This window comes from Amblyomma maculatum, chromosome 10, assembly GCF_055883805.1.
Source record: "Amblyomma maculatum isolate TAMU_Amacu chromosome 10, ASM5588380v1, whole genome shotgun sequence".
Lineage (NCBI taxonomy): Eukaryota > Metazoa > Arthropoda > Arachnida > Ixodida > Ixodidae > Amblyomma > Amblyomma maculatum.
Genome location: NC_139353.1, coordinates 54851870 through 54866940, shown reverse-complemented (window position 1 = coordinate 54866940; position 15071 = coordinate 54851870). Strand labels below are relative to the sequence as shown.

Here is a 15071-nt window from a genome sequence, read left to right as displayed (position 1 = left end):
ATAGCCGGAATTGCTGTATATCAAACGGTTGAATGCTAACAAATTATGTATCATGCGTAAAATCTCGAGAACAGGAATTGCATGCAAAGAACATTTCGCTGGCACAGATACCAATTGCTCATTTTAAATGACAATAACCTCACGTAACGCGTAGTCTGCTTGAAGATTGCGCCTAAACTCGGGTGCTTTCGGTTTTCTCATGTTGTATTGACATCAAATTGAGGCAGTAGGCTGTAAGTATGAACGTCAAAATGATAAGTGAATGTGGACTGCAGCGCTGGTGGCAGTCAAACTTATCGCATTGAGAAGAGAAACACATGTAGCCTTGCGGAAGCCGTCATTAAAGCTAGGGCGGATAACATTAGCTGCAGATAGCACGAATGCCAGCCTCGGCTAGAGGCGCATTGGAAAGAGCAGACCTCTGAAAACAAGCGCCTTTATGAGGACGGACGTAGGTTCCATTCGAGCTGTAGTAGATGACAGAGAAACTGCAGGGAAGTTGCAGTTCTTCCAAAGCTCCTTGAGACGTCCGATTCACTGTTACAGAAGTCCTTAGCCATTTCAACCGGCCCCAAAAGTGAGTAGTCAATGTAGTCCATGCGATAAGCTTATTAATTATAATACAATAGCATAATGCTTTAAACGACGACAAGGCCAAGTTATTGAGTCTCAACGAACATTGAGGATCACAGCGGCAATTTGTTTTTTAGCTTGCGAAATCTGGAGTGTCATTACGAATATCATATTTATATACGCAGTCACTAAGGCTGCACTTTGATTGAAAGGATGCCGATATTGGTCATTTTATGTCGCGTACCAAGTACATGTATGTCGCGATCGCCTTGTGAGCCCCAAGAAGGGCAATTATTTTTCGCAAAAGCGGACAGGCGAGCAAGAACCACGACAAAGTACACCAGGCAAAACTGGTGCGAAGCTTTGAGTTTATTTTTCAGAAAAATCACAGGGAGCCAAAACACCCAAGCAAAGGACTAAAAGGTCGTTTCAGCTCAAGGCAAAGCTTCGGTAATTCTCAACACCCGAAAAGAACATGCGCGCTTCGCTATGCAAAATAAAGGTAGACTGTGTGCCCTAGGCGCTGAAACCGAGTTGAAAGAAAGCATGAACGCGCGCGTACTGAGTCGTTTATTCCATCAAGTGCGCTAAGAATAGAAGTCGCAATCTTAGAGATTTAAAGAATTGAATTGATATTGACAACAAGGAATTACCTTAGAGTAACTCTTAGCAGACAGCGTACAGAGAACCACTCTCTGATTGCTTAGAGAGCAGCTATCCATTTGCCATGGGTAAATAAAGCTACTGCATTCATGATAATGCAGGCAGTATTCATTAAGAGCTGCCTATTTAGGTCCTCATTTGCAGTAAGCTGGAATGACGTGAAAAACTTCTCAGCTGCTTAGGTGTCACGAAAATAGAAATTTCCAGCGAATAGATGTGCTTGCCCTCTGTTTACTAATCCCGGAACTGTAATATTTGAAATGCTCAAAGACAATAAAAAGTATATTTTGGCACTTTTCAGCTCATGATACCTTCGTTTGACGCATAAATTTCTATCGCCGTGAGCGAATCTTTACAACCTCTCTATGATCTTGTTCAATATAAGGAATTCGGCGCAGTAAGTTTACGCGCGACAAAATAAAAGTTATTTTCAATGCAAAGGATAGAGTATGTAATTATTCGCGCGCAATATATTGGTAATAGCAGAGTATTAGCAGGGCCTCTTAGAAATGCATTGTTGGATGTATAATATGGGGGCCTATTATATTTATTTTTCATTTCAAATTTTCTTCTTAAAAGCGCGCTCTGCAGAGTAGAACATAGGAATATCATACAGGTAAATGCTGGCACTTAACGTTCCAGTTTCTCCGCCGCGCTAGTTGGATGATTATAGTGCACTAGGGAGGAGAAATGAGAGGCCCGCGATTCATTTCCGTCACTTTGTAATTAAGTCGATACGCATCGGGCCCGTGTAAACAGCGATATCTCCACCTGTTAACGAAATGAATATAATCAAATTTATCATGAGCTCTTCAATATGGCGTCCCTGTTAACATGAGCCGCTTCGAGACGTTAAACCTTATAACCGCAAGGCAAACCTGGTGCCAATGGGCTCCTAATATGGCACATGGTCCCTTGTGAATCACAGGAAGCTGATAAAGTATGAAAGTGAGTTTACTAATAAGTAAGACAATTGATTGTAATAAGGTTACTGCGGTCCCAAATGCACATCTTCATCGTCCACGGCAAACCTGGAAAGAAATAATTTCTAAGTAAACTGAATAAAAATATCCTTTCAATGTACGCAATTTTCGAGTTGTTCGTTACAGAACACGCCAGCTGATGAATTTCGCGATCGGAATGTATAGGGGTTTCCCGTAGAGTACCAATCAATAACTTTTTTAAAGATGCTCATAGCCCCTACTTTCAAAACTGTCGCAATTAGGTAGACGTAACGAATAACAGGTGAAATGTTCGAATCAGTATCCGAATGCACTTAATAACCTAACGAAAGCTTAACAAAGCGGGGGTAATAACTGTAGCGAGCAGGAAGCATCTTACATGTAGTCTTTGTTCAAAGATGTTTTTTTCATTTTCTCGTTTTACAGGCGCAAGGTATCCATCGTTGTTTGAATGCGCCCAATATCATTGCTCTGTTTTTTTTCTATAACAGTATGCGCACTGCTTTAGCTATTGCAGCATTGAGATAGTTGACAAGCTATGCAAACACGTATACACTTGTAAGTTCGCTACCTGTCAGTGTAATCCCTACTGAAAAAATTAAGGGGCAATAACCTCACATTTTCTCACACAATCTCACTCAATTCATATAAGAAATCAAGTACAAGCCGCTAAGTTCTCATAGTTTTTTGTACATTATCATAAATTATGCACGATATTTTATGATAATGATGTGCACCGTATGAGACTCTATGCGATTAAATGAGATTATATGAGGTTATTGCCCCATAGAACTTTCGGTTTTTCAGTACGGATTTGCTTCGAAAAATATTATACAGTTTATGTAACACTATTTAAAAAAGTTCTAAATATATCTACCTCAACTGTTAACCGCATGGCACACAATTGCCTCTTTTGCAATCAAACGTAGTGCGGTGGTATTATTAACTGTTACAAAGCACTCTTTGCCGATTCAATGCTGATTTTATAGGAAAACAGCAAAAAACCACTGGCAGTCAGCTGGTACGGAGTTAGTAATATTTTTGATAGACTAGACGTTTCAAGACCCTGCATTAAAAACAGAACAGCTACCCATAAGTAAAATCACAGGCTGCTATTACAGTTGAGTGTGTATTTGCCACTGAGTGCATGAAATCAGATTAGTTTTAAAGCATTATTCATAAAAAGAAGCTGCAATAAAGCAATGTTTCTCCCAATTCGGTGTTCGGTGTGTTGCCAGGGACTGCAGCTGTCCTAATGTGAATAATGATTTGGGTAGAATTGCGTAATCCTAAGTCTGCACATTATCTATCCGGCACGACCAATGTTACGCGCCTCTGACACAAGAAACTCGTCCGGGACAAATCGGCCATCACATTGTTTTCGTTCTAGCCGTTTCCACCCACTCCAAAAACAGCAACCCTCTGTTTATATGGCTGCCACGAATATAACCTGAAAGTCGGGTTCGCTCAGTGATTTTGTTCTAGAAGGAATACGTTTACCAGCTATATTTTTCTGCTACAGGTCAAACCAAACGACCTCATGGCAGCTGTGGAGATTTTTGCTTCTGTACTTTTCTTTGGTGTTGCTGTCAATGCGAAGACAGAAGGTAAGCCCTTGTACTAATTCCCTTCATGAGAAGTATGCCTAAAACATAACAAAATTTTTGGAGCAGAAAACGTTACGAAGTTCAGCTGATTTTTGCTGATAGTGGCAGCGGCTGTGTCAATTTCTACGCGCCCTTTAAAATACATATCACTACAGCGTGTATAAAGCGATGCCGGGTTGGCAGCAAAAACTACGTATCACCACAACATATAAGATTGAAATGGCACCCTAATCTACATTCTTACGTTTTTTTTCATCAAGCCAAATAGATGTGCAGTCTTCTTGCAGTGTTTCGAAGTTTCTTCGGTTTCAGAGGCAGTTAACTCAACAACAACAGAAAACACATTTGTCACAGACACTCGGATGGTATTTTAGATTATTTTCTTGGAATACGTTAAATTAAGTTTTAACTCGGATTAGAAAAATAGATCACTCTATATTTGTCAATTCCTAATGACTTAAACTGAATATCGGGCTGCAGGACTGCGAATTTATAATGCCCCACAAAGAAAGAAGAACATGAAAATAATTTATGTTTTTATTTTATTTCATTTTGTGTGTTTACAACGCTGTTAGCACACTCCCCATTGAGCTTTCCTACTCTGCTGCCGCCGTTAAATTAGACACAAAGAAAAGTATGGAAATACACTTAAACCTCTGATCCAATTTGAAACATACTTTCCATTTGAGATTGATTTCTTTCAAGGTCCTGTATGAGCAATGCACGAATATTATATGTTGTTTTGGTTTTCAGAAAATACACCAAATACAAAATTCTTGCTTCTGTAAAACCTAAAATATTTGCGTTATTTTAAACGTGAGGAAACGTTGCCGATCCCTATCATTAGGACATGTGGATTAAAAATAATCTTAAATTAACCTCATTTTATTAACAGCAGATTTATACTATTGCTTCACCCTAAAATGTTATGGCTGCTCTACTATCGCACTTGCTGATCTGATAAGTTACCGTCCTGATTTTCTACGTGAATTTTGGCGTTATCTTTCATAAAAAGAACAGTAGTTTCATTCTTCTATTATAAACTCACGAACTAAGTAAGCGAAAAACACTTAAACAAGCTTCGTTATTACTCTCCTTAAAGCTTGAAGTCACCTTCAGTCACATACTGTTATCCTATGAAATTTATTAAAAGTGAGAGCATCGGCATATTTTATTACATTCTATTGTTAGATTGGGTGCATACACGCCTAGTTTCCGAGCAGTGTTACAACTCTAAAGATTAAATCTCAATACGTGCTCATAGCAAGTCGTCTCAATGCCGACAAAAAGGTATAATCGCGACGTCTCAAGCACGCTTGAGGGTTTCATGCTTAACACTGATCGTTGAAGCCATAATACGGTAGCCGAGACGTAGAAAGCTATAAGGGGCTATTCGTGGTGTGCTGAACTGAACTCGAATATGTCTCACAGCTGCACAAGCAACCAGAGAACACTGATCATACCTATGGGATCATACCGTTCTTTTGAAAAGCCCTTGTTATGCTTTTAGCAAAGTGAGCAGTATTTTCTAATCTGAGCTGCTGTAGAGTGTATTTTATATACTTCTCATCGTATTACTGACTCAATGGCCAATGACAAGATTCCAGTACTACGAAGGGAAACATGCCAAGTGGATATCATTTGATGTTGCACCATTACATCACTTATAATGTTCCGGTGAATTTTTAAATTTCAGCTCTATGGTGGAAAGCTATGTGAACAGCACCAATTTTTATTACCAGCTAGGCAAGTACTTCCTAATAACAAAATGAAAATTCGAAGCGAAATCTACTGGCCGGCATTTGCTTTCTTCAAATGATTTTTTCTATGTTTAGAAATACCACAATAATAATTTTTCTTCTTTTGTTTAATATTGAGGCAGGGTCATTTTTTGTGGAGGGCGGCAGTTTCTGCCTAAAGTGACAATGCAGGATTTTCTAGACCCAGCAATTTCACTTTATCAGAATCGTGGAACACAATATGATTGCATTTTTGCATCATTCAGGGTTTTATTTGTTTTTCCTTTCTCACGCATAGGGTGCGACTTCTCATATATTGATTTGGACAACGAAGTGGACCAGCTTGTCGACACGCTACCGGAAACTTACCGCGCCCGCAGAACTAAAGACTTCAAACCGCTCTTTGCTGGCCTAGACGTCGGTAGTGTGTACGTAACCGGCCTAAACAAATTAAGACGTTATGGACCAGTAATTCCGTTTTGCTGGAAAGGCGAGAGTATGGTTCAGGTAGAATTCTTAAACCTCGGGCACGTCAGAATTTATTCGCCCTGGAGGCTGTGCTCCGGACAGGAAGGCAATGTGTCGATACGCACCGAGTACTTCCGTTTCACCACCAATCTGCTCGTCTCGACCATAATAACCGGCGAAAGGTACCTCGCTATGAATTACATGGAACCGATAGTGCCTGTGAACGCTTACAATGCTCAGATCACTGTAGAAGGCCTGGGTGAAGGAGTGAAGATTTCTAGCAGTGTTTTCAGCAAGATTTTTTCTTCGGTCTCTATGGAATTGTGGATGCGCAACTTCATCAACCAGTTCCGTGAAGCTCTGCGGGATGCCCTGGCGGCCAGACATGACCAGACAGACATCATGAGCCTCTGCCGCTTCGGTGGCCCTGCCGATTGCATTCGTATGGTAATGGGCGGTAGCTGGGAGGAATAAAATGCTCTGGAAAACGCTAGCTTTAAGGTATTGTACCAAGAAGAAATAAATGTTGCTGAATATATCTTTGTCGTCTGAGACTTTCGCTTAGAAAATATTGCACGTGTTCATTACATTTATCATTTCCCTTTTTAATGCATCAGTAGAAAATAGACAAAAGCCTGGAGAGTAGGAATGCACAAACTAAGCCACACTCCTGCGTACCTAAGCGCCCTGACCCGGAACTACTGTTCTTTAGTGATAACATTTGTGCAGCGCTGTAACTTCGAAATCTACCTTAGGAACAAACTTCAGTCGGCGTGCTTTATAGACGAAAGGCAACAAGCGGCAGGAAAACAAGTCGAAGGCTTACCATCCGCATGCCTACTGAATGCTTATAACAGTTGAAAACACTTTGTGCCGTAACTCTGCTTCCCGTACTCTGGCTGACACATGGCACACTTTTAGGAACATATTGCTGCAAGTAATTTATCCATTTAATTCGAGCTTCTTTTCATCGAGTGTGTGTTAAACAATTGTGAGAGTGAACACCGCAATGTATATTTCCAGATATTTCGCTTTTGCAATCAGGCGAGTTTCATACAAAAGAGACTTACTGCTAAAATCTCAGTGAAAGTGCGCTAAAGTACGGTGTTGGTTTCTACACTCATAGATTTGAAACCAAGCCATCGTTTTCGGTACCATTACTGGCCTCCTGAAAAGGAGTAGTGAGAACATTCTTAGGCAATGTTACTTTCTCGTTTCTGCAGTAGTGATCTCGATTAATGGCTGTAGGTTTACTGGTTGTCGAATCGCGTGTATGTTGCTTTGTAGTAAACTGCATTATGTTGTATTGTCTTGCATTATTGCATTTTTTCTGTATTATTGTGTCGTAGTGTAACCCAAAGTACAGCGAGAGTGGACAGATAATAATTTGGCAGAACTCTCAGCTTTTATTAACCTAGAGGTCTGTACCTTCTAATCTGTGTTTGTCACGACTCCATTCTATTATTCTGTGAGAATATCGGGAAGTCTTTTATTTCAGCAGAATCCATGTGAATGTCTACGCTTATTAGTTTAGATGGTTGCATCTTATCGTTTCCGTTTCCTTTGCAACAAACGGTGTAAAGATATAACACATATCAAATTCAGTGTAGGCCACACCCAAAGCGGCTTTTTTTGCCTATAATTAGTTCTCCGTTCGTGTTTAGGATCCAACTCTATGCAGAAAATGAATAACTAACACCTACGCACCTCGTAATGCTCTTCAACACACCACCAAGAAAACACCAAGCATGCACCAACGTAGACAAAGGCAAGCAATAAAAACAATGTCATGGGGGCCCAGCAAGGGTGAATCGCCTTTATTTGCAACAGCCGACGTAAGTCTTCATTTACAACGTTTATACCGCAAATAATAGTGATATCAATAATAAAAATGCCTCATAAACAAACAACTTAAAAAGGATAGGCTGCTGTCTAGAGTACGGTCATGTCGCCTTGTATCCAGCGGCGTTCGGAGAATGAAGAGAAAACAAGCGCGAAAACGTGTATACGGTGGTCGAGCGAGTGGCTGAGCATGGACATCTTCTCTTTGTGTGCTACCACACAGATCGTCACTCATCGGAGTCTGTGCTCTAGTCCTACAATGAAATGCATAATAGGATTCTATCCCTTGTTTCTCACAAACTAAATAAATGGGGCAGAAGCAGAAGGAAGCAGACAAAAATAATCCGAAAAAGATGGGCAAGGAACTGACTTATAGGGACGAATCCTTAACGGCTCAGCATTGAGCATCATACGGAACATTGCTTTATGCAGTTGATCAAAAGGTAATGAATGTTTCATATAGTTTTCTCATTCATTGCTGACGCTTCTGCGTAGCAACAAGAGGCACTTTTTGTGCATTGGAGACTTTACCATATATTATGGCGAGCCTACTCGTAATTTTTACGCTTTGCTGAATTCTCAATTTTTTGGACGATTTCAAAATCCACGCGACTAATTATAAATACTTAATCCATGCTAGAATTCATTTTGTCAAGAACGGTATGGTATAGTTCACGGCTTTGTTACTTAAGATTTAGTTTACTTTAAGCATCCATTACTATGTGTTTATGAGGTGCCAGACTAATTCTGTAGAAAACAAAGGACCGCAATAAGTCCATTATAGTTCCATCAAGAATAGTCTGGAATCGTTTAAACCATGCAGGATGATAATTTGTGATTACGATATTCACCAGAGAAAATGCGAATGAGGCAAACACCTGATGTATCAAACTGATTATGAGCCTGCATATAAAACATTTTCCTTCATAACACAAAAGCCTTCGAAGAAGACAAAAAAGTCACGAAAAGATTGATAAGCGGCGGCAGCACTTTATTCTAATTTCATATCTGTGCTTTGGAGTCATTTCACCCATCTATGGGCCTTTTACGCTTACAGGCGCTTTTATTGCCTCGGGCACTCCACAATATTTGTATAAACGTTTAGGTATATAGCGCTATAAGGTGAAAGCGTTTCCTCTCTCTCTTAGCACTAATTCGCTGCTTTTTCATTCATTGCATCTTTTACTCTTTTTTTCCTCTTTTTTTACTGTTTCTACCTCTTTATTTTTATTGTTTTTTTTTCTTTTCGCTTTTTACTATTTACTGATTGTTTTCGATGCTTTAACGCAATGAGAAGTCCTGACATTAAATATTTTCAACGTTCGTTCAAGTTGTTTTTCTAAAATTTCGACGTTCGTGGCTGATTTGACAACTGCACACTATATCGGCATCTAGAGCTATTTCTACGTCAAATTTAGTTTATTGGCTCTAATTATTTACCCATTACACCACATCGACTCAATATCTACTTTATACAATTAATCACATACTTAGAAGTCAAGTCTCTCTTCGACATAGACTGTGTGACACCCTCCACGGACAGACATTGTGCTCACACCTTGAGTTTTTACAATCGATTTCGCCTTAAAATATGGTAGCAAGCTTAAACCGTACAAATGGTTGGCTGGTTGGGTTGTGGGGTTTAACGTGGCAAAGCAACTCAGGCTATGAGAGACGCCGTAGTGGAGGACTCCGGAAATTTCGACCACCTGGGGTTCTTAACGTGCACTGCCATCGCACAGCACACAGACGCAATGCCTTCTGCTTTTCTCTAAAAGCTCATACCAACAAAATTGATGTTTGCAATGGAAGAAAAAATAATGGGCCCCATTTTCAAAGCCTGTGCTATTGCTGATAATTTTTTAAGTTACTTTACTCTTAATATATTATTTGTTCTTATACTGGATTCATGCGTCATATGTTATTGTGCTGTTATATATTATTTCATGAACTTATTTATGTGTGAAATTGTTACTTTTACATAAACCCCTTTCATACTCCTCCTGGAAAATGACGATTGCAGACGGACTATTTCTGAGGTAAACGTAAATCGACTCAGGTTTGCCGGCAGTGCACCTATGATTTTTTTTTACTTTTGGAAAGCGGTCGAAAACAAGAAGCCCAAACACTTAAACGAAAAACAAAAAAAAAACATAAATGAAACACGCTGACACTCCTATTCTTTATTTCCTCATTTATTTTGTGCGTGGCACGAAGTTGAATTAAAACCATCAAGCCTCCCTCATTGGTCGCTCATTCTAGGCAGTATTAGTCCAATGTGTTTTCGAAGCAATCCTGTCTGAAAAACGTTTTGTACGGGCAGAAGCAGATTTCTATGCCTGCAATGCACGCCAGAGCTCGGGTCGACATAACCTCGTCGTATTTCCTGTGCATTCCCCTGTGAGAGTCACTAAGCGCACGCAAAAGTAGGCGATGTTTTGTCGGCTAGCTTTTATTGTGGTTACTCGAAACGTGTCACATTCTTGGCAAAGTGTCAAGAATTTCTCGCCTCCTGGTCGCCTGTGGCTCTATATATTGCGTCCAACACAAAGCGGTGCTTGTCAAGTGAAGACGAGCTGCTGTCAACTTTATTCTCTACTAAACGCACCCAGCTGCGCGGCTGGTTAGCACTAATTGTTTGCTGACAAGATCACATCAAAAGTGAGTACTGCTGCTTAGTTTTCTTTACTTATGCTCTTAAATACTGCTACTGAACCCATTGTTTAAAATAAGATATTATTCAAGAGTGCTTATCACGCGGAGCTGCAGGTTAGTATAAACTAAAATTCATATTTATGATGCAAATATTATAGTAGTTTAAACAAAATGAATGATCTGAAAGTGAATGTTTATCCTAGGGTGCGGTGTCTGCCGCTTAACCCAACCATATCCGCATTATACAACATTGTTCAGAATGGATTGAATTTTTTTCCTTACAGCAAAAAGCGGCAGGTGTGTCATTTCGTGTTACACTAAAATGCTACTCTCTAATCTGGATTCTTATCAAGGCTCTTGTTAGAATCGAGAGCTTACATTTATTACGAATTTTTGTTTGGCTCTTATCTTTGCATATATTTTCAAAAAAGATAATGTTAACTCGACAGTGGCAAAACGCAGATGCACTGCTTTGTACCCGATGCTAAGATTTATAGCTTATCTCAAAACAGTAGGTCCATGATATGAATAACTCAGAAGATAGAAAGGAACAATCGTGAAACCGGTTTTAATTTGCTTTGGCTTCATGTATGGCTTAATGTTCCTGAGGCTTCTTACCAAGAGCCTGGCTATTATAGGGAAACATGAAATCTGATGTGTGTGTGTGTGTGTGTGTGTGTGTGTGTGTGTGTGTGTGTGTGTGTGTGTGTGTGTGTGTGTGTGTGTGTGTGTGTGTGTGTGTGTGTGTGTGTGTGTGTGTGTGTGTGTGTGTGTGTGTGTGTGTGTGTGTGTGTGTGTGTGTGTGTGTGTGTGTGTGTGTGTGCGCGTGTGTGCGTGTGTGTGTGTGTGTGCGTGTGTGTGTGTGTGTGTGTGTGTGTGTGTGTGTGTGTGTGTGTGTGTGTGCGTGCGTGCGTGCGTGTGTGCGTGGCTCATGGTTTATAACTATTCTGGCATACAGCTATGCGGCCTCTTCTATAGTGCCTCCTCATTCTATCCATGAGCTTACTCGTCTTAAGCACATATGATTTTTTCGCGATCACACGGCTCTATAACTTGCGACGATAATAAAGCATGTTGCATACGTAAAGTAAGTTGATGTCAGGGTTAATTATTGAAGTTAGTTAAGAAATCAATTGTTCGTCTAGAACTCATTGCGCTCTTCGCAAAAGGTCGCGTACATAATGCCGTATTTTCGAAGCTCATAGCCCGTATCTGGCGAGAGATATGATAGTTTACTGATATAATCTCTTGCAGCCACGTCAATAATCCCTTCTAGATGAACTGCAGCCATGATGGGCTAGCTATAGTTTGGATAAATTTATATGAACGGTCAAGTCAGTTTTGAGCTCCCATTCCAGTTAAAAACGTTGCGTACTTGAGTGGCACGGAGTTTTTTCTTGCAGGTATTCTTCCGTAATGAATTCACTGAAAGTCATTGTGGTCCTTGCTTTCGTAGGAGTGGTGTTTGCTTTAAGGTCCCCTAGAGGTAAAATCCAATTATTTTTATGTGTGATAACAAAACATTACTTGCAAAAAGAACTCAATTCCTACGAACATATAAATTTGGTAACAGTAGTAATTGTTACAAATACAAATGCGTTACAGTTGAGAGCTGGTATGTACTTTATTCAGATATAATTTATTATATCCGCTTATAAAGCAGCTACACACGCGTGAGTAGATAAAGAATCAAAGGATGATCATTTCAAACCCAAAAAATTGTCAGCAAAAACTGGATGTATAAATCAATCACGTCTAGTTAATAATGCATTAACATCATCAGAGATGGATTATTTGTTGATTCTAGCCTTAAATTATATCAATTGTTTTTTCTGTACGGTGCGGAAGGCCTACAAAATTTTCGCGAACTGATTCTATAGATTTCAGGAAAGCCTTTAATTTAAAGAGTTTAATCCTTCCCTCCGTAAAAACTACTTAAAGCAATGTCAGTGTGGTTACCGCCAACAACGTAGTTGTTGTTATGATAGTGGAAATAATGTAGGAAATGTAGGGCTTATGAAATCGCATCGACAAAACGGAGTAGAAAAGAGCAAAATGTCAATAGGTAACTGATAAGCATATCATCCTCATTTTGTGTACTACTACACAGCAGTGGAAGGATTATTTATTGTCCTCCCATTAAACCATTCGTCTGCCAGATAAGGCAAACTACTCTTATTCATTATGCTGATTTTCGGCCGCACCCTCTTAAAAGCACATTCAGTTGTCCCCAACTAAAATTGGCTTCTTGCATTCGCATCACATATCCTTATCATGCCCATTTCTCCTTCTCGATTTAATAGAACCCTCCATAATCGCGTTTGTCTCTCCACTCACTCAGATTAGTTTCTATTCCTTATTTTCGGACGCCTGATTAAATACTCTGAGTTTTCTCGCATTTATATTTGTCCACATGTTTCAGGTAGAACGAAAGGAAGAAGATGGTTTGCACGGTATAAAAAAGAAGAACCGAACAAGGGTAAATAGGGCACGCCTCAGGTCGCAGATGAGCCAACGTTTCGACAAGTGGACTTGTCTATTTACCCTTGTTCGGTTCTTCTTTTTTATATCCACATGTTTCAGTCAGAGAGGAATGCCAGCCAGACAAAGACAATACGCACATTTCCTGGAGAATGCTGGTAATCCTTCATTTGTGAAAGAGAGTAAGTGCCAAAATGTCTATGTAAATACTTCAGTCCGAATGCGCGCCTCTCAAGGTGTGTGTCAAGGTGAAGGAGTGGCGAGTATGTGCTTTGGGACGTTTTTAACGGCAGTTTTTTTTTTGTTTTTTTTTTGTACTTGAAAAGGTAAGCACAAAGAAATACAGCATATCCTAAATCTCAGAATCTGGAAATCAACGTGCATCGCAATGTAAAGGTTATTTGAGCTACACAAAAAAGCGGGTACATTTCTTTAAAGCGCTCAGGTCCCGTCATAAATGGCCAGTTTGAATAAAATGTAAATCAATCGCAATTGCAGTCGTTTGAAGAGAACGTTTCTAGTTTCATTTCTCTCACGTCACTTTGTAAGAGTAAACTGCAAGCATGCATGGCAGAGTTAAAGTTAAATTGGTTCACAGGAAGGGAAAGGCGCAGTAACTGTCACACTTGCTCTGTGGACACCCGAACCGCGCCGTAGGGGAAGGGAGGAAGGTGGGAATGAAAGTGGAAAGAGAGAAAGAGGAGCCGTAGTGGAGGGCTACGGAATAATTTCGACCACCTGGGGATCTTTAACGTGCGCTGACATCGCACAGCACACGGACGCCACTTCGTTTCGCCTCCATCGAAACGCAGCCGGCGCGGTCGGGTTCGAACCCGGGAACTCCGGCACAGTAGTCGGGCGTCTTACCACTGCACCAAATTTTCTCACGCAAAAAATATATCAAAAACGCAATATATTTGCTGACATGCTCTCACTATACCTTGAAACTACCCCCAGCACCCTCATTTTCTCCACATATTTATGAAACTCGGCTATCTGGTCAAACAAGTAACATCGCTCACATTTTTACAAACGTTTTATATTATATTGTTACAGTAGTTTTTCATCAAAGTTCTGATTTTATTGATTATTTCCTCTAGAAAGACCAAGTGTGCCTTTATATATTGCTTCAATTATAAAACTGTAATATTCGACATTAGAAATAGCTAGTGTGCCATTTAGGAGGACCGTCGCTTACTTCTCATGCTTAGTATGTTTTTGCTGTTACCGTTTCAAACAGATGACACCTGCGACTTCACGGACATCAATTTTAGCACTGCTGTACAGAATGTATTGGAAAAGCTACCAAAGAACAAACTCATCGGCTCCCAGTCCTTCGTGCCAGTGTTCGCCGGCCTTGAAATTGGAGATGGCAGCATGAGTGCCTCAACGAATTCCGCCAGTACGGGCCGCTCCTGCCCCACTGCAAGAATGGCACCCGCATGCTGCACGTAGAGCTGTTCACAGACTGCTGCGCTGTGATATCCGCCTCATGGAGACACTGCTCTGGAAGCCAAGGAAGCATCAGTTTTCGCTCATCGCTCGTGCGCCTAACAACACAGTTCCGTGTCAACGTGTCGGCGTCAAGCCAGGATATCGTGCTTTCACATGGGGGTCCGACAATCCCAATTACAACGGACTACATGGTGTTCGAGCTAGAAGGTGATGGCGATACCGCCAGGAAAGTAAGCGTCGGCCTCAGCTTTTTATTTAGGCCTGTTTTGCATCAACTGTGGATGTAAGTTTTCTATCACGGCTTGGACTCAGCCCTACGAAAAGCACTGGAAGACAACTGGGAATAGACTGTTTACACTGAAATTGTGAAATAAGGCCAATTATTTCAACAAAAGATCGCCGGGGGACGTTAGTAGTTGTAAGGCCGCTAATATACTCTTAAAACGAGTGAAAATCTCGCGGCGTTAAATTATTATTTTGTATTACTTTTTGATGCAGTGGAAACGAGCGCTACACAGTGAGGTGGAGATCTTCAAATGAAGGGATTTTTCGAAAACGAGGCAGCACATAAATTAACGGTTTTTTAAGGTGTAACATGGAGAAGCAACTAGCCCACCAGCATAAGA

At 40.4% G+C, this 15071-nt stretch overlaps 1 protein-coding gene across 1 annotated transcript; it reads left to right on the top strand.

Annotated features, from left to right (window-relative positions):
* Nucleotides 1-429: 429 nt before the first annotated feature.
* Nucleotides 430-6566, top strand: LOC146176508 (uncharacterized). Its single transcript, XM_084582820.1, has 3 exons — nucleotides 430-577; nucleotides 3721-3805; nucleotides 5843-6566. The coding sequence occupies exons 2-3, from the start codon at nucleotides 3739-3741 to the stop codon at nucleotides 6484-6486; spliced, it is 711 nt and encodes a 236-aa protein (XP_084438946.1). The 5' UTR covers nucleotides 430-577; nucleotides 3721-3738; the 3' UTR covers nucleotides 6487-6566.
* The last annotated feature ends 8505 nt before the right edge of the window (nucleotides 6567-15071 follow it).

Coding starts and splice junctions, on each gene's coding strand:
- LOC146176508 (XM_084582820.1), top strand. CDS start 3,739: ATGGCAGCTGTGGAGATTTTTGCTTCTGTACTTTTCTTTGGTGTTGCT. Junction 3,806..5,842: donor TGTCAATGCGAAGACAGAAG/GTAAGCCCTTGT, acceptor TCTCACGCATAG/GGTGCGACTTCTCATATATT.